Source organism: Aedes aegypti, chromosome 3, assembly GCF_002204515.2.
Source record: "Aedes aegypti strain LVP_AGWG chromosome 3, AaegL5.0 Primary Assembly, whole genome shotgun sequence".
Classification (NCBI taxonomy): Eukaryota; Metazoa; Arthropoda; class Insecta; order Diptera; family Culicidae; genus Aedes; species Aedes aegypti.
In genome coordinates this window covers 195,505,014-195,532,905 of record NC_035109.1, presented here as the reverse complement: position 1 = coordinate 195,532,905, position 27,892 = coordinate 195,505,014, and the positions used below count along the sequence as shown (strand labels likewise).

General features: G+C 35.3%; 1 protein-coding gene and 1 long non-coding RNA gene across 2 annotated transcripts; both read left to right on the top strand.

Moving 5' to 3' along the window:
* Nucleotides 1–1,519: 1,519 nt before the first annotated feature.
* On the top strand, nucleotides 1,520–2,713 carry LOC110678324. Its single transcript, XR_002501501.1, has 3 exons — nucleotides 1,520–1,716; nucleotides 1,775–2,270; nucleotides 2,331–2,713. It is a non-coding gene; the product is annotated as an uncharacterized LOC110678324 (long non-coding RNA).
* Nucleotides 2,714–5,249: 2,536 nt separating this feature from the next.
* LOC5568516 (cullin-2) lies at nucleotides 5,250–16,923 on the top strand. Its single transcript, XM_001652290.2, has 12 exons — nucleotides 5,250–5,553; nucleotides 5,610–5,757; nucleotides 13,025–13,255; nucleotides 13,345–13,717; nucleotides 14,654–14,739; nucleotides 15,004–15,235; nucleotides 15,306–15,625; nucleotides 15,690–15,868; nucleotides 15,942–16,318; nucleotides 16,371–16,472; nucleotides 16,539–16,652; nucleotides 16,721–16,923. Exons 1-12 carry the CDS (start codon nucleotides 5,352–5,354, stop codon nucleotides 16,850–16,852), a joined length of 2,496 nt encoding a protein of 831 aa, XP_001652340.2. The 5' UTR covers nucleotides 5,250–5,351; the 3' UTR covers nucleotides 16,853–16,923.
* Nucleotides 16,924–27,892: the final 10,969 nt, after the last annotated feature.

Sequence of the window (27,892 nt, the reverse complement as noted above, 5' to 3'; positions counted from 1 at the left end):
ACTGTATTGATTTTTAATGGTTTAATAAATACCTTGCAATTTTAGTCAAATTCTTATTTTCATGTAAAACAACTGTTACATTTTTCTGTGTAGCTTGACTGACAGAAGTAAACAAAACAAGTTCAGAAAGCAAGAAATATTGAGTGAAAAATAGTTAGAAAATAAAAATATTTAGTATTGTTAAAAAAGTGATTTGAACCCAAGTACCCAAGTAACCATAAGCACTAATAATGAGCCCTTAATCAGCATCATACATGCGTACATGCATTATAATAGCACCACAAATGCTTACACACCTTATAACAGCACTTCCGCTACATAGAAACCCTATTACAGCATCATTAATGCTTCTAAGCCTGATGCATACGGGCATTAAATAAGCACTATATTGGCTCTATATTCGCATACAGGGCCTGTTTAAATGCCATCCAGTGTTTTGACAGATATACCACGTGCTTTGTGTTTACATATAGTGGTGAGAGGGAGTCAAACATAAGTCTTCTCACTACTACAATTGCAGGTTTTATGACGGGGAAAAGTGGTGGTTTAAATTGGTCACTTTTCTTTCCAATACTATTCATCTTTTTTTTCAGAAATCAATACAAATTAAAACCCAATCGACATGATCATGAACATCGACATGCATTTTTCGTACGAATAAACATCTACGGTATGCTTATATCTCAGTGGAAGTAATCGAAAAATGTGTGACAAAATCATTATTTGGTTGGTTTGCATACAAGAGGCAAACTCAGTGATGCAGATGAATTTACTTCCTGTATGGAAACCAACCGAATTTTCCAACGTAAAGCGAAGTATGCACTTCAACAGAAAAGTAATCGCCTATCTCGATGCGTGGGAAATTTCTTGCAAGAAATGGTCAAGAAAAGCATTTTTCTTTGATCGCAGTACGCAGTTGAAAAGAAATGTCATTTCAAATGGAGCCCACTGTAGGAAATTTCTTGAGCATTTCTTGGGCAGAAAATTTTACTTTTCTTGAGCTAGTGATCCTTTATAGAGAGATAAGCGGAAGTAAAATGGAATGATTTGGCAACAGACCAGCAGTGCTGATTTTGCTCGGCGTCGAGAATAATATTGTAACACGGACATGACTTCCTCATTGCTACAAAGTGTATTTTGTTTCGTTATGAGCTACATATCAAAACTAATAAACAGCCGAAAAAATTAAAAACTAAAAATCGCATTGACAAAAATTCAAAAAAGTAAAACATTTCATATTTTTGCTTCATGCAAAATTACTTTTACCGAAATAATTTCAAGCGGATTACATTACTCCTCAAGAAAAGTTCAAAACAAACATAACGCATGTTCGTTTGGCTCACACTTTGACAGCTCTCGCTGCTCGATTGGCTCACACTTTGACAGAAATGTCAGCTTCCACGAATCTCTCTTATAAAGGATTTCTATCTTGAGCGAAACAGCATACTTAGGGTCTGTCTCAATTGGGCTATTAAAAATAATTCGTACTTAAACTTGACAGTTCGATAATTATTCCACCCCTGATTTCGATCTGTCAAAAATAAGTCTGCTGCAGAGCAGACTTAAATTTGACAGATCGATAGTTATTTTCTTTTTCGCTCGCTCGGGCGATCGGTGTTAGATGTTTACTTTCAACATAATGTTGTTTCCCCTATCCGGTAATTCATCTGCGGTCGGATATTCCTGCTGCCTTCGCAAGATTCAAGACCAGTAAAAGTAAGTTTAACGAAATATTCTGGCCAGAATAGCTTTATTTACGATCACTTTTTCTCAGTGACGGAACAGGTTGCAAGGGTGGGATGAAATCCTCACAACCAGGATTCTTTCCTGAACAGCTGGCAAGGTACTCGCAAAGCATTTCGACGTACAAAACATCTGGAAAGCAGCGACCACAGGAGACCTGATGATTTCCAGTATATCTCAAGCTGGAATCAACCAAAATAGTCTCATCAAGGTGCACAATGCAAGGACCTGCGGAAATTTGGACTATGTCGAGCTTCTAGTGTCCAAAATAGAAGTCAATAAAGTGCATGTTGGAACAAACGCCGCCGAAGATTATGATTGAAAAAGCTGAGTTGCTATTGGTGAAAAATCCCAAACCCCGTCTATGTGCCCAAAACAAGTTCATCAGTTCTCTACATGTAGCCGTGGAACGGCGGAACTGGAGTCTGGTTGAACTACTCGTTGATTATCATGCGAACTTGAATGTTTCGGATTTCGCTGACGAGACGCCACCCCCACAGAATTGGAATAAGGAACCGTAAGAATAGGTACATTAATTCCTTACGTTTGTTTCAACAATATGATAACGATTGTCGTTCAATTACCAGCAGGAAAGCAAGGCGACTATTTTCAAAGTGTTTTCCATCAATGACGAATTTCTTCGGCATCTACGTTTCTATCTAAGCTATTTAGCTTTGAAGATGAAGGCAGGGGATTTATGGTCGGAATTGTGGACGGAGTTGTTCTAATAACCAACTACTCATTGTCACGCCCCATTTACGACAAATTATGATCATTCAGTTCGATGTATCGCATTAATGACAGATCACCATGCATTCTTACTGGAATTGTCGAACGTTGAGAATATAATGCAGCATCAAAGTACTACGACGACTTTGACTATAGATCTGATGAAGCTCGTCAAAGGCCTTGCATAAAACACCTATGTAGATAAACATTTAGCTCATAATAAAAAGAATTGTGCATTATATTAAGGATCCAGTGTCCAAACTGTGTTTTTATTTTTCTCAATTTGTTTAAAAACTGCATTTTGGAGGCTTAAAAATGTCTCAATTTCTATTAGGACCAACGTTCAACGATCCGTCATCGTCATAATTGGAACTTCAACACCAGTTTTTCTGATCAAAACTAAAATTTATACGACGAAAGTGTTATCACTGTGTTTTGGTTGAAGAATGGAATACAGTGAACACATTCTCAAAAAACTGCTTTTGAAAATTCTCAAATTGATGATGGATTGTGCCCCCTTAAACAAGGTCAAAGAAATTTCCATTAAGAATAACAGTGGATTCTCCAGAAATCGAACCCAGACTCCTTCAGTATGGCTTCACTTTACAGCAGTGGACGTTTTCGCACATCTAAAAGACGCTTAGGGTGTTTTATGTATTTTGGACAGAGCGTTACGTGTGTATAATTTGGCCACCTCCATTAGATTTTGCCGAAAATGGCCAAATTATATACGCGTAACGGTCTGTCCAAAATACTTTGATCACCCTATATCATACATAACTCGGTATTCGTCTAAATACGAGAAAACGCTTGATACGTTACCCCTGGAATATATAAGCCAGCTTAGCTTCACGATAACTGATGCAAACAACTATCGAAAATAAAGTTATTGGTTGAGAGAGATTTTATTTTTGCGGACATTCTGAAACCTAAATTTAACAATATACTTAAGAACACTGTTTCGGTTTCAAACTATTGTTCGTACCTTGGTCCGTACACTGAAATGAATTTTATTGTAGAATCTACTGAATCCATGGTAAAATTAAGAACTGCACCAACGATTTTCAACCGACTACATTAATCTGTTAACTCTACCAAAACATACACGCAAAAAAATTGTGCGGTAAGAACTACTATTTTAGGGGGTTAACTTAAGCGCTCGCACCGGCAATTTTCAGCAGACCAGAAACGCGCTTGATTTTACCATGTTTGTAGTCGAAATCAGATTGTTGTAAATTATTTCTGTCGAATGTACCAGTTATATGGTGGGATGTACCGTAAACATAGTAAATTGGTCTAAAATTCCATGGTAGTTTCTAGAATGGGCGTAGTCAGCTACAATAGTAATTATTACCACAGAATTTTTTCCCGTGTAGTCAACATCACTATACAAGAAAATTTCTTCTGTTGATTCAACCAGAGTTGTAGTATTTTTGACTAGAAACATTCTTGATTTGAGAAGTTTAGCATCATACTTTTGACCACACTGTGTTGTACGGTGGGTGTCACGGATTGAAATACAATGCTTTGTAGTGGATGCTACTATGGACATAGTCAAATTTACTGCACTGCTCAGTGATTTTCACCAGATTATAGTAAACTTAACAGATGTTTGTAGTCGGTTGAAAATCGTTGGTACAGTTCTTAATTCTACCATGGATTTGGTAGATTATACAACAAAATTTGTTTGCGTGTACGGTGAGAATTTGTCCAGATTTTTCCTAAAGCTGATGAGATGAATAATTGTAAGTTCGATCAATCGTTCGAAAATGCAGTTTGCCGAAAATGGAGTTTTCTCAGAATCCATGCAAGATACCATTCTTTGGAAGTAGGGCGTATTAGAGCCGCATTCGGATGCGAATCGAATGCACCACTTCCAACCTCGCATAGATTTTAAAAAAATCCAACAACGGTGCGAAACCGTTTCTAACTTTAACCGCAAGCGCCGATAATAGTAATACAATTTTCCTCACCAAGGCTGACGATACATTGACGGCATATTTGCAGAGTCTTGTTCCCTAGAGATCAGAAATGTTGAACATTATTACAACATATCTCATATGTTTGATAAATAAAAAAAAAACTATTTACTTGACTTGGCTAAAACAAATACACTTCCAATGATTCGAAGCAATTTTCAACAGACAAACAAAATAGATTGAAGTATTTTCTTTTCACGAATCATCTTAAATTATGATAACGTTGGTTCGGCAACTTTCGCGAATTGGACCAGCAAAAATTAATATTTGACAGTTCATTAATCGTTTGTAGGGGAAATTATTTTTGAACTGTCAAATTTAAGTGTGAATTATTTTTAATAGCCCAATTGAGACAGACCCTTAGCTTAAGCAGTTAAAATCGTGCTAAGCCTTTTGGCTGCTTAAAATGGTTGATTTTCTCACTAAATTTCGACTACTTACCACGAGAAAGCGCAAAATAGGTGCAGGAAAAGTTTGGTTGCAATAGCCGTGTCTTCCAGCGCCGGTCGATTCTACAGCAGGAGATTCTCATTTGACACTTTCCCGCATGCGCATCAGTTTGTTTTGATTTGATTTTGACGACAAGTCAGTAAAAAAACATCAACTACTGAACAGTCGGTAATTGTTTTTACTGACTTTTCAGCCTGTTCGGTAATGTTACCGTAGTTCAGTAAAAAGTAAAAATTATTACTGAACCTCAGAAGTTTTCAGTCAAAAAGCTGAAGGTTCGGTATTTTTTATGATTTACAATTCGTACCCAGTATAAAAAATTACCGAACAAGCAAATCGTGATTGAGTATGTAACAGCTTCGTGGACGACCATTTTACTCGCCCAAATTTGAGTCGCTCCCGTAATGCAGAAACTTTAGTAATTCTGTGTCTATTTTTATTCCTGAGTGTATGCTTCGTGTAAACACCCGATTCCGCCTAATGAAAAATAACCGTGTAAAACGTCGAGGGGTGATGCTGCGCTTGCATGACACTTACGCAAAAAGTGAAGGCTCATCACACAGATCAAAACTGCAGTGCATCGCAGAAGAAATTTTTGGCAAAGGCAATTCGGCTGATGAACACAAAACTGTGCTGCATCAATTCCTTATTGGTTGGTAATTAGGTAATATATGAGTTCCATGGCTAATACGCTTTGTAATGTTGTAGGATTCGTATCGCTCAGCTCACGGAACAACATGTCCTTGAAGCCAAAACGTATCGACTTCGAGAAGACCTGGAATGAGCTGAAAGGAACCATCAAAGAGGTTGTGACCCTCGGTAGGGTAAAACGCGAAGAATGGAACAGCCGATTTGTGTAAGTCTTTATTATTTTTCCATTCTCATTCATGTTTAACCTCAATCAAAATACGTACATCGCAAATTTGTAAATGAAATAATTTTCATCAACATTGTTTGTCGTGTTATCATTCTGCTCACATATATCAACTATTTTAGATGAAATCGTTTGAACTTGCAAGCCTCTTATCGTAACATCAGTTCAATAATACGATTTGAGTAATAGAGATGTTGTTTACTATTTCATTACATTCTCATTTTTAGTTAGGGGTGGTGGGATTAAAGTGGACACCTTAAGATTGTCTACATGTTAGCAACTCTATGATAAGAAATTGAAAGTTGTTATACATGAGTGTTGTTGCTTAACTTGCCACCCTTCTGGATCAACATTTTTCTTGCGAATCGGTGAAAAAAATGTTTATATTACACAACACTAAGGATGAACTGCCCTTATTTGCATGGTTGACGAAACCACCAGCACTATATTTGCTGGGAAAATGCGTTTTTGTGAACTGAATCTAAAGAGTGAGTTGAAGGTATAGAGATTGTAATTTTGTAATACGTCCTTTCATTTATGTCGGGGTAAAGAGATCACCTATAGAGGAAACAACTATTAAGTGATGTATTTGAACGGAATCAAGTGAATTCCGAGCAGCAACTTTGTCCTTCATTTCCTCAAAATTGTTTACAAGAGTTTACCTAAATGTTGTATAGCCATTATTCGAATTGATGATAACCTTAACGAATCATTTATCAGGTAAAGTGTCTGACTATTATATTAATCTTTCAAATATGATTAAGGGTCGATAGGAACAGTAGGGATTACCGGAAGAAAAGGTCATTAAAACTTTGAAACATATTACGAATTAATTGTCATATTAGGTCTATTAGCAGTTTGAAGTGTCTCCTTTCGTGCCACGGTTGTATTTCGTAAAAAAAGGTTATTTAGAATTTTCTACATTTTTGAAAAACATTACACTATGCGGGGCAATATGAGCCACCATATTTAATCTGATGATTTTGATAAGAAAAAGCGCCTACAAGACAAAATTTAGAAGAAGGCAATACCTATACATGTAAGAGTTGTGTACAAAAACTAGGTTAAAGACTAAATATTGAATCATGAAATTGTGTGCTTTGTTGACAGCTCAATAAATCATGGTTCTGATAGCTTCACTTTTCGAACATTGACATTCAAAAAACTTTGAATAGTTACCAAATTCTGGTATTAATCAGAATCATACGCGGCAAAAATATTGCAATGAAACTGCAAAACATGAATGTATTGATTGTATATTTTTGTGATGAGGTGCCTTTGATTTGCCATGACCATATTGCTCCGTTTCTACATGTTCTATATAAGAGTTATGTTTTTAGTGAAAATTTATTCTACAATCTATACAATTTCATAATGCCATATATAGCAAGGGTGGAACTGGCGGCTCTTTATTGCTACCCCAACGTGTCGCTGGTTCTAAAAAGTAAACAACCATACATAATTCCGACCAAATACTGGTGAAAGCGTAATCAATTTTCTAGAAAACATCCATTTTGGGAATTAAGCCAAATTTGCTGATTAAATTACCAACAGCGCACTGTAGTAGCACGCAGTGCCGGATTGGGCTTCGGGGGGCCCGGGTCAGATCTCTTCACGTGGGCCCTTGATACAAAATGAGCGGGAATGCATAGGAAAGCTAAGTATTATGGAAATAAGATACTCAGAAAACTCCAAAAAAATGTGATTGTAATAGTAGTTTATCGATTTTGACTATACCAACATCGTTTTCTTTGAAAGTAAATCATCTGTATAGAATACTTGGAAAGTCGTACATAAGAGATGATGAGATTGAATCATGACCGAATCGTTCTCAATTAAGTCCAAAATTGAAATTGTTTCAGTTGAAATCAACACTATATGATTCATCGAGTCTTAGATAACTAAAGCAAAGATTAAATTAACTTTTTTCCATTTTGCTGCAGATTTTTCCATTTCATGAACGACTGTTTTTCAAAGTCTTTATTGAAGCAATATGCAAATCGATTACCTTTTTTATTTCATTGTGTAGAAATTTTCTGATTTCTTACCTATATTGTAGTACAAAATGATCCCATCAATTTGGTTTTCGTCACGGTAAAGAAACAAACGATTGTCTAGCGTTTCTTTGATCAGATAATCAACTAGTCTTTGTGGAAGAGAAGCAATAGCTTTCAGAAATGCACATGAGCTTTAATATCGGTCAATTAGCAACTTCCAGAATTAGCTATATGAGCCTTCTCCAAGACTGAAGTCTTAGTTCCTTGCTTTATTATTTCAATGTTCCAAAAATAGACAACAGTATGGAAAAACTTTTCACGCTTAGACAACTTGCAGATAATACTATAGTCTCTGTAAGTAGCCCTCGAGCGGAAATCTTACAAAGACCATAATAAAATTACCTTGATAATATATCCACTTAAGCTAGTAATTTAGAGATCGGGGAAAATATAATTGAATTTAAATTCTGTAGATTTGCGTAAAAAAATATGATAAATTTTAAGCTCTCGGTGTTTTGCAATATTTTAATGAATTCTGTAAATTTGTGTCAAAATTTTTAATGAATTCTAAGTCTTTAGTAAAAATTGCAATATTTTAACAAAACCATGAAAATATTCATTCAAAATTATTAAAATCTGTTCACAAATCGAAAAGAGTAGTGTAGAATTTGGAAATTTCGAAATTCCGGTAGAATCTCAGATATGTTTGATAGATCAATTGTTTCAGTACTCTGAAAGTAAAATCAAGAAAATCTATGAATTACTGAGTATCTACGTCTTTCCAAGATCATTCCAGGACATATAGCACTGTAATTTTGACAGTATCTGTCAATGTACATTTGTAATAGTTTGCTGTTATCAACCCGAGAAGAGTTTTGTAGTTTATTATATAACCTTGATACGAACAGAAGGATTTTCATCGATACTTGAAAATTCAGATAATATATGTACTGAATTTGTTATTAAGTTTAAAATTAAATTATCTCATGTCATAATATCAATTCAATTTAAAATCGTTAGCGTAAAAAATAATTCATTGAATTGTGTTTCACTTTTCAATTCTCGGGGGGCCCCCTTCATCGGGGGGCCCGGGGCATTTGTCCCCTTGGCACCCCCCCAAATCCGGCCTGGTAGCACGTAGCAAATAACTGCTTGCAAATAATATCTTTTAAGCGCATTGATTACCTGGAATTTTGCGAATAGATCTTTATTTATTTTTTTTTTTTTATTTTTTTTTCTTTTTATAGGCACTCCGTGCTCGTGGCCACTACTGTGCCGGACTCAGTTGATCTGTAGCTTCTTTATCGATACAGATCTATTTTTAACTTATCTATATTTACATCTAGTTTCACTCTCTCCTACTCTTTTACTCTCACACCGAGCAGGTAGGAGAGAGCTCTGCTATTAGTGAGGCTAGCTGCCTGCGAAGAGGGTCAGTTTGTCTCAGTCACCATCTGATACTGACGGAGGATGGATGTGCTCCCCAAAGCACGGTCCTCCGTGAGGCGTCTTCTGGTGGCTGGACGGGTTTTTTGTGGAGGGGCTGGGAATCGATCCCATGACCTTCCGCTTATGAAGCGAAAGCGTTACCTCAAGGCTACAGACCCCCCTCAAATTTTGCGAATAATATTTTTTACTTTTCCGCGTTAAGCCTTAAAACTGGTTCTGGACTTAGGTTGGCGGCTTTTCAATTTTACTCCCATTTGACAGCCGCCCTCCACCCTTGATATATAGCAGAATACCGATCTGCAGGGCAAAACAATTCAAACAACACTTTATGCAAAGCTTATATTTTCATCCAAAATTTTCGCAGTGGCAACAAATTTTCCTAAACAAAATAATTAAAATTTTCGCTCAGTTTTTACGGCGGTGGCTTGTTGAAGCATCCTTTATAAGGTCCTAAGGTAATCGGGATCAAACTATGTTTTTCAAGCTTAAATCAGAGGGGACCCATATTGCCCCGCCTTCCCTTAAATAAGATTTCATGTAACTGTGCACATCTAAAATCGTTATTATCGGCGCGGTTAAAAGTTAGAAACAGTTTCTCCAAAGACAATCCCGGGAACATTTCCCGGGAAATGAGATTTCCCGGGTTTCCCGTTTCCCGGGAAATGATTTCCTGTTTCCCGGGATTCCCGTGTTTCCCGGGATTTCTGTATTTCCCGGGTAATTCTATTAAAAAAGGATTGACCATCCATTTACAAACCAAAACTATCGTATAATTTACTTTTCATATCATTCTAACCAATGACCTTACTACATCACTAGTTATACTTAGATATTGATTTGTTGTTTTTTTGCAATCAAATAGTTGTTGATAAAATGGATAGCTCTTTGACGATGTTTTTTTTTCCAAAATAGATTATATACTATACAAAATACAGGATTGTTCGAGGGATCATCCATGAATTGAGTACGCTCATAAAGTTTTCATGGATTTAACCGTTACATTTTCCATCGTTAGACTCTAGCTGGATTTTATTCTAGTGCTTGAAAGGTTTTATTTAATGTTGGTACAGGTCGGACTCGATTATCTGTTGTATCGATTTTTTTTCCCTCCGGATCTTCCTAATAATAATCGAATCACTAAAAGAAAAATTAAAATCTGCATTAAAAGATCTTAAATATTATCTTTTTTTTTTGTTGTTTTATTTATATAATGCAGTGGCGTAGCCAGAAGTTATTTCTAGGAACATTAGGGGTCTTGGGAAGAAATTATTTTGACCGGCATACAAAAAACCTCTTTTCCAAACCCCCTTTTTTACCTACATCCAAAGCTGCAGAATGGTTTATATATTGTATATGGCAATACCAAATTATCTCAAATTTATGCATAAAATCTCAAAAAAAAAAGAATATCAAAGAACAAATTCCGGATAATCGAGTCTAAAAGTCCGGATAATCGAATCCCGGATAATGGAGTTCGTCCTGTACATATTACTTGAAGTTCATACGATTTGTCAAGAATAATCTCCACATGGACTCAATATCATAATTTGTGTTGTTCTGAAGCCTAGCGTATACAACGAAATCAATAGATTTTTTTGAGAAACATAAATAAATTACTTACAAAAAAGAAAATGTACGTACCATACAAGTTAACTGGTATAAAAAATATAACAAAAATACGAATAATCAAAAAAAAATCATCAACTTTGCTTTGTTTTCAGGTTTTTGAAAATTTCCCGGGATCCCGGGATTTCCCGGGAAATGGCATATTTATTTCCCGTTTCCCGGGAAATCAAATCCCGGGAAATTTGAAAACTCTACCTTCAATGTTTTTTTTATAATATCATTTTCATTTTTCATTTTCATTTTGCAGCGTTTGGTGGGGCAATGAGAGCGCAAGTCAGTCCAAAGCCGGGGGAAGGGATAGGTAATGGCCGTAATAGTCTATGCGGACCACTTGAACACCATCGGAAAGGATAAGAAGGGTTGGGGTAGGGTATAGGGAATGGAGAAGACTTGACACAGTAATGCGATTAATGCTGCAAAATGTAAATGTGCTGAGAGCAATTAAATTTGAGTTTTGAAGTTAGATTTGACTTATTAAAATTCCAAATAGATCGGCCATTGTACAAGTAAGAAAGAATATGCTGATCGCTTTCCAGAAATTTTATAAACAACAAAATAATAACAATATGAGGGCTGCTGATGGCACAATGCGACGCTTTAGGAGATTTTGATACTGATTGAACATTACTATACAGAGCGCAATTCAATCGATGGTGATAACTTTACAAACTTTATCTGTTTTTGCACTGATTGACGATACTGATTCAAATAAAAATATTTTAAAAATATTTGATATTATTAGTTCATTTGTTTGTGTGATCTAAGTGTTAATAATGGAAAAACATACATACCCTTAATAATAATACTTCCCTGATCAGAAATATTATATTTTGAGCGCCCTTTTCGAAGCTATTCTATCCAGGTATCCATGTACTGCTTTCAATCCTGAAATTATTCTTATTGTGCATGCTCATGCGTTATATTAGTGATGCTCATAATCATGCAACAGATAAGAAGGAGAGAAAAAGAGAATATAGAAACAGTGATTAGTAATGAGTTAATTATGTAGTTTTGTTAGAATTATAAACAATTAAACAGTAGTAATGAATAGCTTTTAAAATGACTTTGCAGCATAGCTGAGCCTTTCGGATCGTAAGACCGATGTATAAAAATAATTTGTTTCGAAATTGTCCGCGTGGTCTTCTAGTGCCCCTATTAGATAAGAATCAATCATAGACGTACATACCGAATGCTCGCCATGACCCTATGACCAACATTTGTATATGTATAGCCTTAGCTGATGTGGCTTTTCTAATAGGTAGTTCTTTCACTCATTGATTGTCTTCAAAACCTTGTCAAGTATAGAAAATTGATTTTATTTCATTTATTACTATATTGAAGCTACATTGTACTTATCAAGTATTAGGTATTATTTTATGTTTTTATCACTATTGTTATTATCAAGGCCAAAATTCCCAGTGAGTGAAGAATTTTATAGTACTAGAACACCATAGAAGATCGCTAAACATTACCTAATCATCGAACGGCTTTTTGTTCTATTATTTTAGGTAGATGCTATTGATCTCCCTTTGCTCCTATCCGCAACCCGGTGCACGCGCCCTGTTGGTTTTCGAAAACCTCGTAGAAGATTACAAACCGTCAATGGCATTCCCAATTACTACCCCACATTGCACATTCAAGGGTCTAATTGTGCTCCTAACCCACCCTCAGTTCGTAATCTTCTCGCCAGTTTGAAATTATATTTTCCCGAAGTGAAAGTAATTTTGATGAGTGATAGCCTAGTGCAGCCCAACTGCATAGTACAGTAGTTTAACCAGAATTTTAGGTCAGAAGATAAAATCTAAATTTTGTAATAAAAAGGTTGCCATTGCTTTGAAATTCACCCAACATCTAATCAAAACTACTAACAACAGCGATCAATTATCAAAATTCATCGCTCCCTGGAAAATATAATCCCAAGCCCAGGGAATGTTTTTTTTATAATATCAAATATTAATTCGAAGCGTATCATTTTTTTTTGTACAGAAAACCTTTTCAATAATAGTGGTTTGGGGGTTTGGTCGATTTCCTTCCAAAATGCTCAAAAGTGAAGACTCGAGACTTCTTTTCTAGAGAGGCAAAACGTTGTTCATTTTGTGAGGAGACAGTTTTCCGTATACCACTCAATTGTGAATGCTGCTTTTCCTTCCCGACTTATACGAAACATTTTATTGCAGAGATATTTACTCAATATGCGTTGCTCACCCCGAACCACTGGCGGACAAGCTTTATTCCGAGACAAAAGCATTTCTGGAAGAGCACGTTCGATGTCTGTTGAAGGAGAAAGTGTCCCAGCCCACGATGAGTCCGCAAAATTCCGAACAATCGGCGTATGCCTTACTCCAACGATATCACGATGCCTGGGCACAGTACAGTAAAGGTGTGGAATTTTTGAACCATCTATATCTGTAAGTTTAAGTGCGTCTGCACCTAGCTGTTATGATCATTGGTGTAGCGTTTGTGAACAATACTCAATTTATGTTCTCCGTTTCTCTAGTTATTTAAATCAACAGCACATAAAGAAACAAAAGTTATCCGAAGTGGAAGTGGTTTACGGTTGCATCAATCATGATTCCCAAGAGCAGCTGGAAATCGGTGAACTGGGTTTGGACATCTGGCGACAACAGATGATAGTAAACGTTGGTGACGCATTGGTGGCCCAGCTGTTGGAAGGTATTAGGAACGACCGTCTCAACACCACTCAACGGTCCGACATGGAGCACATCATAAAGGGAACCATTCAAAGTTTCGTTTGTGTTCAGGAGTACAAGAAGAAAGGATCCCTGATATTATATCAGCAGACCTTCGAAGCTCCATTACTCCAGGATAGCGGAGAGTTCTACAAATTGGAAGCAAATAGATTGTTACAGGTACGTGTTGATAATTCCAAGGTGATATGTGTTAACATCTAAAGTTTTTCAATTTGTATGAAATTTTGATCACATATAGAGGGCTCATGTTAAGAATTATGGTAGCTGGCCTATTTTTGATATTATCATAATTTTCGCATGTATTGACTAATTTCTCACTGGATAGAATCTTCATTGATTTTAATTTTATTTAGCCTGTCCATAAAAATAGAACAAAGAATGGCAAACGTAATTGTGCATTTAGGTGTTATTTTAACTTTTCTACATCTCGGTTTTTGATTGGGTCCCGTTTTCTATAATCAAAATTTTATACAAATCCATGTTCGATATAAAAAAAAAACCTTTACGAAAGATGATCCCATTGGTTTTTTAAAGTGTCGTTATTTAGCGCATTTAAAAAAAAATCCAAAAAATGGAAAATGATAATTATTACGTGCGTTGAAAAATGGCACTTTTTTTTTTCCTGTGTTGGGTGTATAATCACTGCGACCATTTGTTTGATCTATTGTGATACACCACCCATTTTAATGTATAACCGTATTCAAGGTGATAGATTACTATGATTAGTTATCCTCAACTCATGATTTCGGTATTTTCAAAATGGGGAATAATATTTTGTATAAACCGAACTACTTTGAATGGAGCTAAGGACCATATATCAGAGGGCTGTAGAAACCCTTGATCAAGATACTTTAATGTCAATGTTATTGTTGATTATGTATTCTAGGAGGTTTTCTCCCCTATCATTTATATCGGTGCTACTCCAAACTGTGTGATGAGCATTCGCATCACATCCTATTATGAAGGGCTTGTTTTTACGTTTGCAAAAAGAAACAAAATTTGAAACGTGAAATGGCACTTTACGGTACTGGTAGTCCAGTCCAGATTATAGAAATAGAATATAATTATAATTTGTTGTGTTTTGCACTTTCCAAGGTTTGCACTGTCAGCAGCTACATGGAAGAAGTAATAAAAAAGCTCGACGAAGAAAACAGACGAGCTTTGAAGTATCTCCATAACAGGTGAGCCTTAAGGTGAATGTGAATCGAAGCCAGATCTCAAATTTTCAAGAGCACAAATCTGGAGAACCGAATACCCGTTTGAGCTTAAAACTTAATCGATTGGTCACCACCAGCTAGTGACCAATCAATTAAGTTTTCAGTTCAAACGGATATTTGGTTCTCCAGATTTGTGCTCTTGAAAATTTGAGGTCTGGCTTCGATTCATCTTCACCTTAATAAAAAAAAATCATGCGATTTTAAATTCCTTTATTTTAAAAATTTTAGCTCGATCCCAAAACTACGGAAGGAATGTGAACAACGGATGATAACTGATCATTTGGACTTCCTGTACTCGGAATGCAGTGAAATGGTATCGACCGAAAAAAGGAAGGATCTTAAGAATCTCTACACGATACTCAAACCGATTCCGGATGCGCTGAAGGCGTTGGTGCAAACTTTTATGGAGCACATAAGGAACGAAGGGATTCAAATGATATCTACTTTAAAGGGAGAAACGGTAATTCTGCGCACTACTTATTGTCAGCCGCTGGATTATAACAACCTAACACATTTCCATATTTCTATAGATTCACGTGCAGTTCGTAGAAGGAATGCTACAGGTTCACGAAAAGTATGAAGCACTCATCGCTGATACTTTTAATTCCGATCCAGTGTTCCTGAGTGCTCTAGATAAAGCGTGCTCTAACGTCATCAATTCGAAGCTCTGCGAAAAACAGCCTAGCAAGAGTGCAGAACTGGTTGCAAAGTACTGTGATAGCTTATTAAAGAAGTCGAAGACTACGGAAATTGAAATCGAATCGAAATTAACCAAAAGCATCACTATCTTCAAGTATATCGAGGATAAAGATTTCTATCAAAAGTTTTACAGCAGAATGCTGGCAAAACGGTAAGATTTTGATGGTTTCCTTATAAAGTTGATTTAATAAACATTTTTGTTTTGTATGTTTCAGACTCATCCACGATCAATCGCAAAGCATGGATGCAGAAGAAATGATGATCAATAAATTGAAGCAAGCTTGTGGATATGAATTTACCAACAAACTGCACCGCATGTTCACCGATATATCAGTGTCAGCAGACCTGAACACAAAATTCGCCCATTACTTAAAGCAGCAAAACAAGGAATTAGGTAGCTTACCGTTTCATGGATGTCTATTCCCTAATTGTTTTTATTCTAATTGATCAATTGTCACTTATCTCAGGAATCAATCTGTCCATTAAAATTTTACAAGCCGGTGCTTGGCCATTAGGTCCCACGCAGATTACAAGTGGCTTTGCGGTACCCCAGGAGTTTGAGAAGCCCATTAGATTGTTTGAAAGTTTTTACCATGTGAACTTCAGTGGGCGAAAGCTAACCTGGTTGAATCATCTATGCCATGGGGAATTGAAAATCTCCTTTGCCGACCGCAACTACATGGTCACTATGCAGACTTATCAAATGGCCATTCTGTTGCTGTTTGAGTCTACTGACAGTTTGCACTACAAGGAAATACAGGATTCGTTGCAACTGAACAAGGATATGCTCCAGAAACATATTCTGAGTCTTGTGGAGTCAAAACTTCTGCTATCTGATACTGAGGTATTCCTAATAAATTATTCTCAAGACTTTTTTATAGACTTAATATTTCCAGGGCGTCGACGAGAATTCGAAGTTGTCATTGAACAAGAATTATATCAACAAACGAACTAAGTTCAAAATAACCGCTGCTTTGCAGAAGGAAACACCTCAGGAAGTAAAAACTTTTAATTTGTTCCTATCTATCCATGCAATTTAAACACATTTTATACACCAATTTCAGATTGAAAATACTATCAACTCGGTCGATGAAGATAGGAAGATGTACCTGCAGGCAACCATTGTTCGCATAATGAAATCGAGAAAAGTTCTGAGACACAATGCCCTTATACAGGAGGTTAGAGCACGAAACACGATTTTTTAGCCGAAAGAACCCATTGATTCATTCATTTATTTTCCCTACAGATATTGGCTCAATCAAAAGTGTCTTTCGCACCTAGCATCGGGATGATCAAGAAATGTATTGAATCGTTGATTGATAAACAGTATATCGAACGGACACCCAACTCGGGAGATGAATATAGCTACGTAGCATAATAATATGTCTTCTGTATTAAACATAATTTATGAAATTTACGAATAAACCGTTTCAAATGAATTTAGTTCAAGTTTAGTTTTTGTACTGTTTGCTTCACATATATTTTGGCGTTATTTGTTTAATAGGGAACTATTTTTTTTTTTTTGTATGGTATTCAGTTGGAGCTGCCTGACAGCTTAAAATGTCAAGGCTGAACCTTCGGTCTGGCTTTTGCCAAGTTTCCCCTCTACCAGGACCAATAGGGTCAGGCGGGGCAAGATGAGCACCCTAAGGATAAGCGCGATTTAAGCCTACTTAAACGTTATTATTTTGGTAAAATTGGTTACCATCCTTATCTTTTACATTATTACTTTGACCTCCAACCATTAAAAGTTTTAAAAAGTGATAAATAGTTTTCCAAATAACACATTAAAAAATAGCTTTTTTATCATCGGTCAAAAAAACTGCGGGGCAAGATGGGCACCCCCATAAAAAGATGCAATTTACTAAAGAAAACTATTATTTTTCAATGCTTGCAATATCCCAAGATATTATCTTTAATATCTGATAATATTTATCTTCAACTAGCTTAGTTTTCAAAACTTTTATCAGAAAATAAATAATTTTTCATAAATTGCTAAGATTTTACTTAAAAAACAATTAAATTTGTTGTTTGTTTGTATATTTTTTAGAAAAAATTGTTTTGTGCAAAGAAGATACCGTAAGTCAAGCTCACAGCTAAATGTGGTTCTATAATTTTACACTTTTACTTAATTTTGAACATGGTGCTCATCTTGCCCCAAGGGTGTAAATTTATAAATATAATCAAAACAATTGAAATATTTTTTAAATTTGATAAAAAGTTTTGCTCCTGATTATCTAAAGACGATTATTCTATAACTATACGGCCAAAAACGTATGAATTAAATAGCTAACGCAACAAAAATATCACTTTTAAATGAACAAATCTTATATGAAAAGGTAAATTTTTGGACTTCTATGTATTTTGGACAATATTTGCGTTGTGCTGTTGATTTTTTAGCTGAAATTTATGGCCATCATATCAATTTAATGATATTCATCAGAACCCCAAATAATGTATTGAAAAAAATCGGGAGGAACGATACAAACTAGGGGTGCCCATCTTGCCCCGGGTGCTCATCTTGCCCCACATTCCCCTACTCAGACGGACTAGGCAATGGCGCCCACATGAACACTGTTTTTTATTAGTATTGTGACGTGGTAGTTTTTGAAAAGTACCCATATTCCCTTGCTTCTGAGAAAAGGAAGCATTATGAAAATCAGCAGCTCCATTAGAATTTGTTTGAAATAGTAGTGTAGAATTTGTTTGAAATAGTAGTGCATTACTAATACTGTCTAGTCGAAATGGTTTTAAATAATTTGTCATTCAAGTGCTATTCTGATTACTATTGTCTTTTACGTAAGATAAGAGTCTTAAATGTCAAGTGTCGTCAAGTCTTAACAAAATTAGGCTGTTTAGTAGTAATTCTAGTTAATTTCATTTTTTGTTGTTAAAAGTATTTATTGGTCATTACGTTCATAAATCCTTAAAGAAAAAAGTCGCTTTCCTTGTCTTTTCAACAATTTTTCGAAACTAGCAAGTGTACCTCAATGATCGATCTCAACGTCTTACTTTCCATAGTCATTTTTATAGTGAATATTGAAGAGTGAGGTTACCTTAGGCTTCTATTACAGTCTCCTACAAGATTCACTTTTCGGTGGCAAATGCAATGCTTCACAACGCCTACTTTCTACTTGTAAATTTTGCGAAAATGAAGCTGGAATTAAATTATTTATACCGCTGTTACAAAAGAGGTATTTCTTATTATGGCAATGTAAAAACCATATTAAAATAAGATTGTCGCCACTCATTTCTACTCAGTGAATCTACTAGTCATTTTCCTAAGAGTTCCTAAGTATTCCCTACGTCGTATATGATAACGATGTATCTAGCTAGCTAATAGTAAGAGTGGCTACGGATCATTCTGGTTAGCAAAAGGCAAACTGAACGTCACCAATAGTATTAATGTCCACTTCGAATAGATTAATTATTTGAAATGGGCATCAATTCTATCAATGACGCAGAATGTCCGTTGGATCGCATCCGAGATATTATTGCGTCTATGCCATATGAATTATGACGCGGCTTTAAGCAAAAAATGCCAAAATGTGATACCACCACTACAGGTTACGCCTTTGGTTTCCATCATATGGGCTAATGGATTATGCCCTCCCATCGCGGCAAGGTCGCATAACCAAGGGGAGGGATTTGTTTAATAGGGAACTATGGTACTAAATTACTATATGTTGCAAGATGTATTTGTCTATAATTTGCTTTAGAACCTAGGTTCTCAAACATTACGAGTGCGCGACTCACCTGACCTAGTCGAGCATTCCTCACGGCCCACTAGACAGAAATCATGAAGAAATAGTAGTAAGCTTTTCAAATGCGATAATAATGTGATTCGTTTCGAAATAAAGGCTGGTAACTAATTTTTCTAATGTTCACAGTCCATTTTGAGGTCAAATGTGCTGAAAAATATTTTAAATTTAACTGAAACATCTAATAGATATTTTAGTTTTTACTCTCTCAACAAGTTTTTACTCAGCGAGCTGCAGTTGGGGGTCACGCTCCAAGGTGGGGAGAAGGGGTCAGGCATACCATGACAAGCCTTACAAAAAAAGGTCGAAATTTACCGTGACATATTTTGTGTACCATCCTTTACAACATTTTTGCAATTTCGTAAAAGGGTATCAGACATCATATCGAAATACGTTCACCATTCACAGTTTCCCAGACCTTGATGCATTAGTTGTGGGTTTTCCTATAATTGCGGTAGTGCCAACAGAACCGAAACTGCCAATCGATTTATTGGCTTGTTAATACATTAAATAGCTGATAACACTGTTTAACCAGTTAACGCCAAGGTATCCCACAATTGTGCTGAAGTCTCGAAATTGTTATCAATAGTTACATTTCCATAAAATAAGAGATTCGCCGGATGGTGCTATGCCACGTGCAAATGTTCTGTGGAATGTTTTTTTAAAGTGATTGTAGTGCCTTTTTCGGAGATTATATCGGAAGATGATTTGTGGAGTTTTTCTCGAAAGTGCTTTGTGATGACTCCAGCAATTGAATTCGTTTCGCACGACTCGTTTTTTTGTGTTTGTGTAAAGCGTGTTGATTAAAAAATTGAATGTGGTTCGTGGATGCTCGATTCGGGATGGATTATGAACTGCAGTGTGTTGGCTTACGCTATTGTTCATGATTAGAGGAGCGACGGATTGCGGAGGAATTTCGAAAAAGGAATTTGGTGAGTTTGTTCTGATCAGCAGCATGATCACAATGCGTAAATAATAACCATTTGTCGGCCAGAACGTCTACCAAACGTATCCTACGGCTCTATCCTTTCCATAAACATTCCACAACATCCCGTAACACCTATGAGAGGTCGTAGAGTTCTCTGCATCTTTCTTAAGTAGGTGTTCACTGCCCATACTCGCATAACAGTCCCATATTCTATTGGGTTCCCTAAACTGCCCATAACTGCATATTTGTAACATTCGACAAAAGTAGGCATTGAGTAAATGGAACACCAAGTGTGCATTTTATGGCAGTATGGGAGGAAACTAAATTTTCTAAAAATTACCAGGAACTCAAAATTGCTTATTTGAGGCAGATATTTTGTACAACTCATATCGCATGCTGAGTGAATTGTCAGAAAAAAAAAATCTGATAGAAATTTCATTGCTATCACATTACGAGGCTCACTTATAATCTCAATGTGACTGTTATGCGGTTATAATTACCAATGTGACAAAACAACTTGGTATTTTTTTTCGATTTTTCTACAACAATCTCACAGATTTCAGTAAGTTGATCAGAAGTATTTATCACTAGTGGTCCCGGCAAACTTTGTCTTGCCATCAATTAGGCTGTTGAAAAACGCCATGAAACGTCTCGTGCAAAATAGCACTTCCGTCCACTCATTTTTTTCCTGACTTTTTCGTTCAATATCCTTTGCTTTTTATGTACACAAACACGTCGGAACACTTCAGGAACATAACTACGGATGTATTTCCATTATCCGTTACCCCGTTCTTAAGCCATTTCGTGACATACAAACACCATTCCATTTTTATTCATACAGATTTGATGACCCTCCTCCATGGTATTAACTCCATTTTGTCAAAAATGTCGAATGTGACTGTTTTGCAGTTATGGGCAGTATATAAATGGGACTGTTATGCGAGTATGGGCAGTTCAATCAATCATCCTTTCCCATTCCCCAGCTTTCGCAAGGACTTGGCCAGGACAGCTCTCGATTATTGGATGATGCGTCAATCTTGTCTAAGAGTTAAAGGTTAGTCCCAAATGTCCGACTTTGGTAACGGACGGGAAGGAGGCAACCCTCATACAATGGTCTAGGACTGTACCACCTACGAATTTGTGCGAAATGCTTAATGCTAATGCTAATAGTTACATTCCCATAAAACAAACACCATTTCAGCAAAAAAAAAAGTTCAGGATCAAAAAAAAAAATCCTAAAAGTGTGCCCATAGAACTAATTTTGCATTTGATTAAGACAAAATTCATGCTACTTGATCCTTTAGGAACAGTAAGTGTTATTAAAAATAATTTCAATTTAACTATTTTACTATCAAGGGGGAGAAAACTTACGCTTACTACAAAGGGTCAGTGCCGTAGCGTGCGGTTGGCCAGGTTGGCACCCGCCAAGGGCGCCAGCCTAAAGGGGGCGCCAAAATGCGTGAATCACTTTGTCAAATTGTTGAAGATGATATTGAATTAGGGTTTCTTATTAGTAACACTTCAAAACAGAATTAGTAGACATAATATAGAAAAATATTAAAAAAATCCTGAAAGGCTTCTTACAAAATATGCAATACGCGCATTTCAAAAGATATTGCTCATTCCTTGCATTATTTATTTTTTAGTATGAAGTTTAAATAACTACACATTAATTAAGTTTTTTAATGAGAAGAAACAAAAATTTCCATTATTCAGATTTGTATGTACGCTGGAATGTTGTGTTCATTCGATTTATTTATTAAAATCATAAGAAAAACTTTCCACCTACGTCTTTTTGAGAAGTTGACAGGCTAAATTGAAATTCTACTAAGCCTTAATAAAGGTTGCCACATAATGAATAAATTCGTAGAACACAACCTCACTGAATCCCAGGCTGGATCTTAAATAAAAAGTTCATAGAATACTGAGCATAAATCTAACACTATCTTGGACGGGATCCATAAAATTCTGGGCAGGATTTTAACATAAAATTGGACAAGATTCTCTCAAAATCAATTACAGAACTCTGAGTAGAGCTCTCGCTTTATCTTGATATGTCTTTCACATAATTCTAGGTGTGATTCTAACAGAACACTGTGTAATTTTTTGATAACTCTGACAATTTTAAAATTGCACCAAACCTAGATAAAAATTTCAACAACAGACATAATTTTAGAATCTGTAATACATTTTAATTATTCCAAAAAATGTTTCGCACTAGCTGAAATAAGTTTGATTTTAAAAAAAATAGTGGGATTTTTTTAAAGTAGAAAACATTGTTGTTATTTTGACTATTTATGACACTTTCGATGATTTTCATCGAAATTCTTGTAGTAATTGCACTAGAGTTTCAAAAATAATTTTCAATGGAATTTAAATAATATATTTTGATAAGCTTCGACCAGGGGGCGCTGAAATGGAGGTTCGCCAAGGGCGCTATGAGGCCACGCTACGGCTCTGCAAAGGGTCCAGAAAAAGTTAAAAGTCCAACTTTGACAATGTTGTTGACTCCGTTGTTTATAAGCGATTTTCAATTTTTTTGCAACAATTCGAAACACGATTCAAGATTAATATCCACTTAAAAGTTATTTAAATAAATAGTACACCCAAAGTTTTTTTACAAAAGATACTACAGGTATACCCCGATTTAGTGGACATTTTGATTTCAAAATTGTCCATAAAATCGAAGCAAAATGTTTATCTCAGTTTTTGTCTTCTATTCAGTTAAAAGTTCATTAGAAGGTATTATTATCACTTAAAAACTAATTTTCGATACAAGGAACAGTGTTCCAAGATTGGCTTGAGTTAACAAATTCCTGATGAAATCAGTCCGTCATTGAAGTATTGCATTCTATCACAAATTATGTGTGTTTTTTTCATGATAATGCTGTTAAAAAATCTAACAAACTCTGTTTTTAATATGGTTTATTTAATTGTTTATTCAAAGGCTCAGGCGTCATAAGGCATGACGGAGCTGAACTATTAACTTTTACTGAACTCATTGATTTTAATACATTTGTTAAGGCTGGTATTACATTTTCTTACACAGTAGAAACGGTGGTCAAATCGTTGGCGACTCACTCATAGAAGTGAATTTTTATCGATTCTTTGACGTATTTGAACAAATAAAAAATAAAACAACTATTTTGTGCAAGTAACGAAAAATATAATATTATAAAAAAAAATATGAACGTACTTAAATTATTCATACATGTCTTATATACTTGAGTTTTAAGTGTCTATCTCAAAATCATCATTCCAGGTAAATGTCTAAGCTGGCTTCAAAAAAAAAAAAGGTGCTTGGGAACCGACACTCTTCTAAACAGAACCATGATTCGTTCATTTATTTTCGAGATTCGACTGTTTTATACGGTTCGTGAGAACCATTCTGCATGTCTCAAGGCTCAAACCACGTGTCTCAAGTAAATATGGGGTGGCTGAATCTGATGCTGAACTCAGAAGTGTTTCAGCACGCCGTAGTCTCGAAGGGAAGTGAGTCTAAATAAAATTATAAACAAATATTAAGTCCAAATATAACAGCGATTTTATTCCCTAAGTTATGGTTCCATAAACGGCATAATATCAATCGGAAATGACGGCCAACAAAATAGGCGTACACAAGAACATGATTTTACATCAACGGAAATGGACATGATCTTATACAAGATGTAATAAAAAATATTCGTGATTTTGCGTATAAATATAATATATTTCATTAAATATAAATACTAGAACGAATGTTTTATTATTTTTTAATGAAGAGAATCGAAATGGAATAAAAAAAAATACTTAACCAAACATTATCAATTTAACATACAAGATAGCCAGCATGATAAACATGATTGTTGGATTGCTAAACATGTCAAACTGAGTGACTTCAATCATGAATGTCAAACCACAAACTTTTTGGGTTGAATGCACCAAAAATATTTGCTAGCCCTAAGATGATAAATAGTTTTGTCGTGTTTGACCCATTTTTAGTTGACCGTAAATCTATTTCTCTGCGTAAATGATTTATCAAACTTTTAAGTGATCTTATCCACCTATCATGAAGAATAAGACCTAATCCTTCATGTAGGATATAATTTGGTAAAAATAACACACATAAATTACGAATAAATCGTTTACATCAACATACTTCCCGTCTTCATACCAAATTCTTCGATACAATACATTACTAAAATATCAAAAACTATCTTTTGAGCATAGGAAGTTTAATGAATTATATTTATAACTAGTGGTCTCGGCAAACTTCGTCTTGCCATCAAGTAGGCCGTTGAAAAACGCCATGTCGTCTCATTTAAAATGACAGTTCCGTTCTTTCGACTTTCCCGGTGAATATTCTAAACTTTCTATACACATAAACAAGTCGGAACACTTAACAAACATTTTAATGAAAGAATTTTCAAAATCCGATAGCCCGTTCGCAAGCCATTTCATGACATACAAACACCATTCACCTTTTACTTATATAGGAGATTAATCTTTAACGCCTAAAGTTTGTATTATGTTGTAAATTCAGCAAATAAATCGCCATATACAGGGTGTCCGCAAATTATCCGAACAGCAAAATATAGGAAAGATGATCTCGCATTGAAAACAATGACAAATCAATGTCCATGTACCTATTATAATACACCTATATGTTAACACAAAATACAACTTCAAATAATTTCGAAATGATTGCTTGTTACTGAGATAGGCAAATTTGAATTTTTCGGAGACATTTTTCCTAAGGGCCGCTCGTCATACTGGAGATGTGTTAGCCCTAAAGTCTAAAAGAGATGAATCCAAATATTCTATTATTATTTGAAGTAACCTGCAGTTTAGTGGCTTCAAGTTAGACTAAAAAAACAAAAAACAGAAAATTATAGGTTCAAATCCAGCGAGTTCCATGAACATTTCTCTTCCGTCATAAAGCTCGAAAAATAGCTCCTTTTAAGACACCTCAATACATTTGGCTTGGTTTTGCAAATATTTGAGATCGGAAATGTGTCAAACTTGCTTCTTAATAAAATAATAAGCGAATGTTTAAAACCATGTAAGAATATTGAATTTATTGTGTTTGATTGTACAGAGCCATGTCTTCAAAGTTTGTACGGATAATTTGCGGACACCCTGTAAGCAGGTAAATTTGCGTGCAAGTTGTCTGAAATCTTAAAAACTAGACGTGCTATGTTATTTTTGAAAACGGCAATGGATTAGGTAACCCTAGATGAAAAAGGCTTAATGCTTGAGATAAAAAAGGTTCCACAGTGTTATATCTAACGTTGGCTTTATTGAACCATACAAATCGAGGTTAGAGATAAAAATATTTTAGGTAAAAACGGTAGATCATCTTTTCCTAGACATCAACTGCATTACATTCTGAAAAAATGACCTGTAAGGACATACAAAGAACGGATTTTAATGGAAAACGAGACGAACAACAATTTTCTAGTGATATACCTTAAAATTATACTGAAAATATTTTCCTATCTAAAGCAAACATTATACAATGGTAAATTCATATTTTCTTTTATTGCTGGTAAATGTTTATCATCGACATATCGTATGTAAGCAAAACTTTTTCTTGTAGCATAGTTTCATCTCGTGGTTTTCCAATATGACTAGTTCCTCAAAGTATGTCAAGTAACACACGTATATAAAAATAAATAAATTGATAAATTTCTATTTGAAAAAAAAAATTCTATACTTCTGGAAGAATAAGTAGAAGAGTTCGTGCTTGAAAACAAATTACTGGAATAATTTCAGTTGATTCTTCCGAAAAATCCTGAAGAAAGATGCATAATCGTTTGTGTAATCTTTTGATAAATCCTTACTGAATTGAATAACTCTTCCTTCTTCGAAAAAATCTGGAAGAGCTCTTGGATCAATCTCTGAACAGCATAAAATTCACAAATGAAAAATTCATCCAAAGAATAATATGGTGACCTTTAATAATTATAATTCGCGCAAATCACTAGAGACTTAGTTGTAGCAATGGTAAAAGTTATCGTTTATTTGTGTAACGGCTATACCTTCGGTAGTTGGGACAAAACCTAAATGAAAAATGTCGAATGACAAAAACACGGACAAAGAAAGTCGCGCTGAAGTCTCCTTAGTTTCAAACTTCTTCCGTCTTGTAAAAGCTTTGTTGTACATTTATTAATATTTATTTAACATTTTGCAACAAAAAAGCACCCAGCTCCTGCATGCATGAGCATATCGTATAACCTTTACAGGTTTTTAGTTTACACAACGAATGTTTAGAATTGCATAAATGTAACAAAAATGAAACATGAAATTTTAATGTCCATAAAATCGAGGTAAAATGTACATAAAATCGAAGTACATAAAATCGAGGGTCCACTAAATCGAGGTATACCTACCTGTACCTATTTCTATCTGGTACAGATTTGTGCCAGAAATTAAATAATGTAACAATGTTTAAGGTTGGTTTTCTTGATGAATAACTATAACCCAAATCCACTTGTTTGGGTTGAAATATAAATTTTTGATTACACTCCAAATTTGTTTGACTCAAGAAACCTCGAAAAGCCCTATTTAAAAATCTATAAATCAAAATTCGACCCGGAGCGTTACGATTGACGGGGATACCTTCGAGGTGGTAGATGAATTCATTTACCTCGGATTCTTGCTGACAGCGGGCAACAATGTTAGCCGTGAAATACGGAGACGCATCATCTGTGGAAGTCGTGCATACTATGCTGTCGTGAATCGCAAGTCAGTCCCAGCTGTAAAAAGTAGGCATTGAGAAAATGGCCTGAGAAGTTCATAATAGTAATTTACGGAACAAGTTGCAGAATGATGATTTTTATAGCACGAGTCGTAAATTTATCCTACGAGGCTTGCCGAGTACGATAATTACGACGAGTGATGAAAAATCGTGTTCTGCAACGAGTTACGTACAACATTTTTTGCAATTTCGTAGAAGACCACTTGAGGGTATCAGAAGTTATATCGAAATGCTTTCACCATTATTTTACATTTTCTAAAAAAAATGTGTAATGATTCATTACGCAACTCAAAACAGTTGCGTAATGAGAAAGCGTTGCGTAATGACTCATTACAGCACTGGTTTCAGTTGCGTAATGATAATTCTCACACTGCATACTTCAATGCTGGAAAGTAGGCCGTTTCATGACAGATTGCCCAAAAAACATTTGCCTATTTTATAATCATTTGTTAAGCAATTTTTCACAACTACATACTGAATAGTTGCTTTATTATATTACTTTGCAGCTGCTACGCACACATTGTTCAAGCAAATCTGGCGAAATTATTAAGCTTCTTATCATTTAGTGACTGTAATCATATATTGTAATGATTTAACAACGCTAGTTTAACAAACTACATTATTGCAGTTTAATTCAGCATCATGTTTAACAACATTTTAATTATTTCCAAGTGAAGCCTTTGTTCAGGCGTTGTTCACACAAATTTGGAGAAGTTATAAAGCGTGTCGTTGTATATTGACTTTATTCTACAACTTCAAAATCGCTTTATAAGCATTCATATCAGCTTTTATTCAACTGCCACAAAATTGATTGAAAACAAATAAATGACTAAAAATAGCTAACACTGTATACATCAAATGCAGTGTATACATTTACCATGAATTAATAACCACACTTTTAATAATTACCTGAATACTGGATTCAAACTCGAGACCTTTCCATCGTCAGCGGTATACCTTGCCATCTGCGCCATCCTTGAATTCATATAT

Bases quoted from the DNA above. Each gene is read 5' to 3' on its own strand.
- LOC5568516 (XM_001652290.2), top strand. From the start codon at position 5,352: ATGCTTCGTGTAAACACCCGATTCCGCCTAATGAAAAATAACCGTGTA. The intron at 5,758-13,024 runs GTAAGTCTTTAT...ATTTTATTGCAG, and splicing joins GAATGGAACAGCCGATTTGT to AGATATTTACTCAATATGCG. The intron at 13,718-14,653 runs GTACGTGTTGAT...GCACTTTCCAAG, and splicing joins AAGCAAATAGATTGTTACAG to GTTTGCACTGTCAGCAGCTA.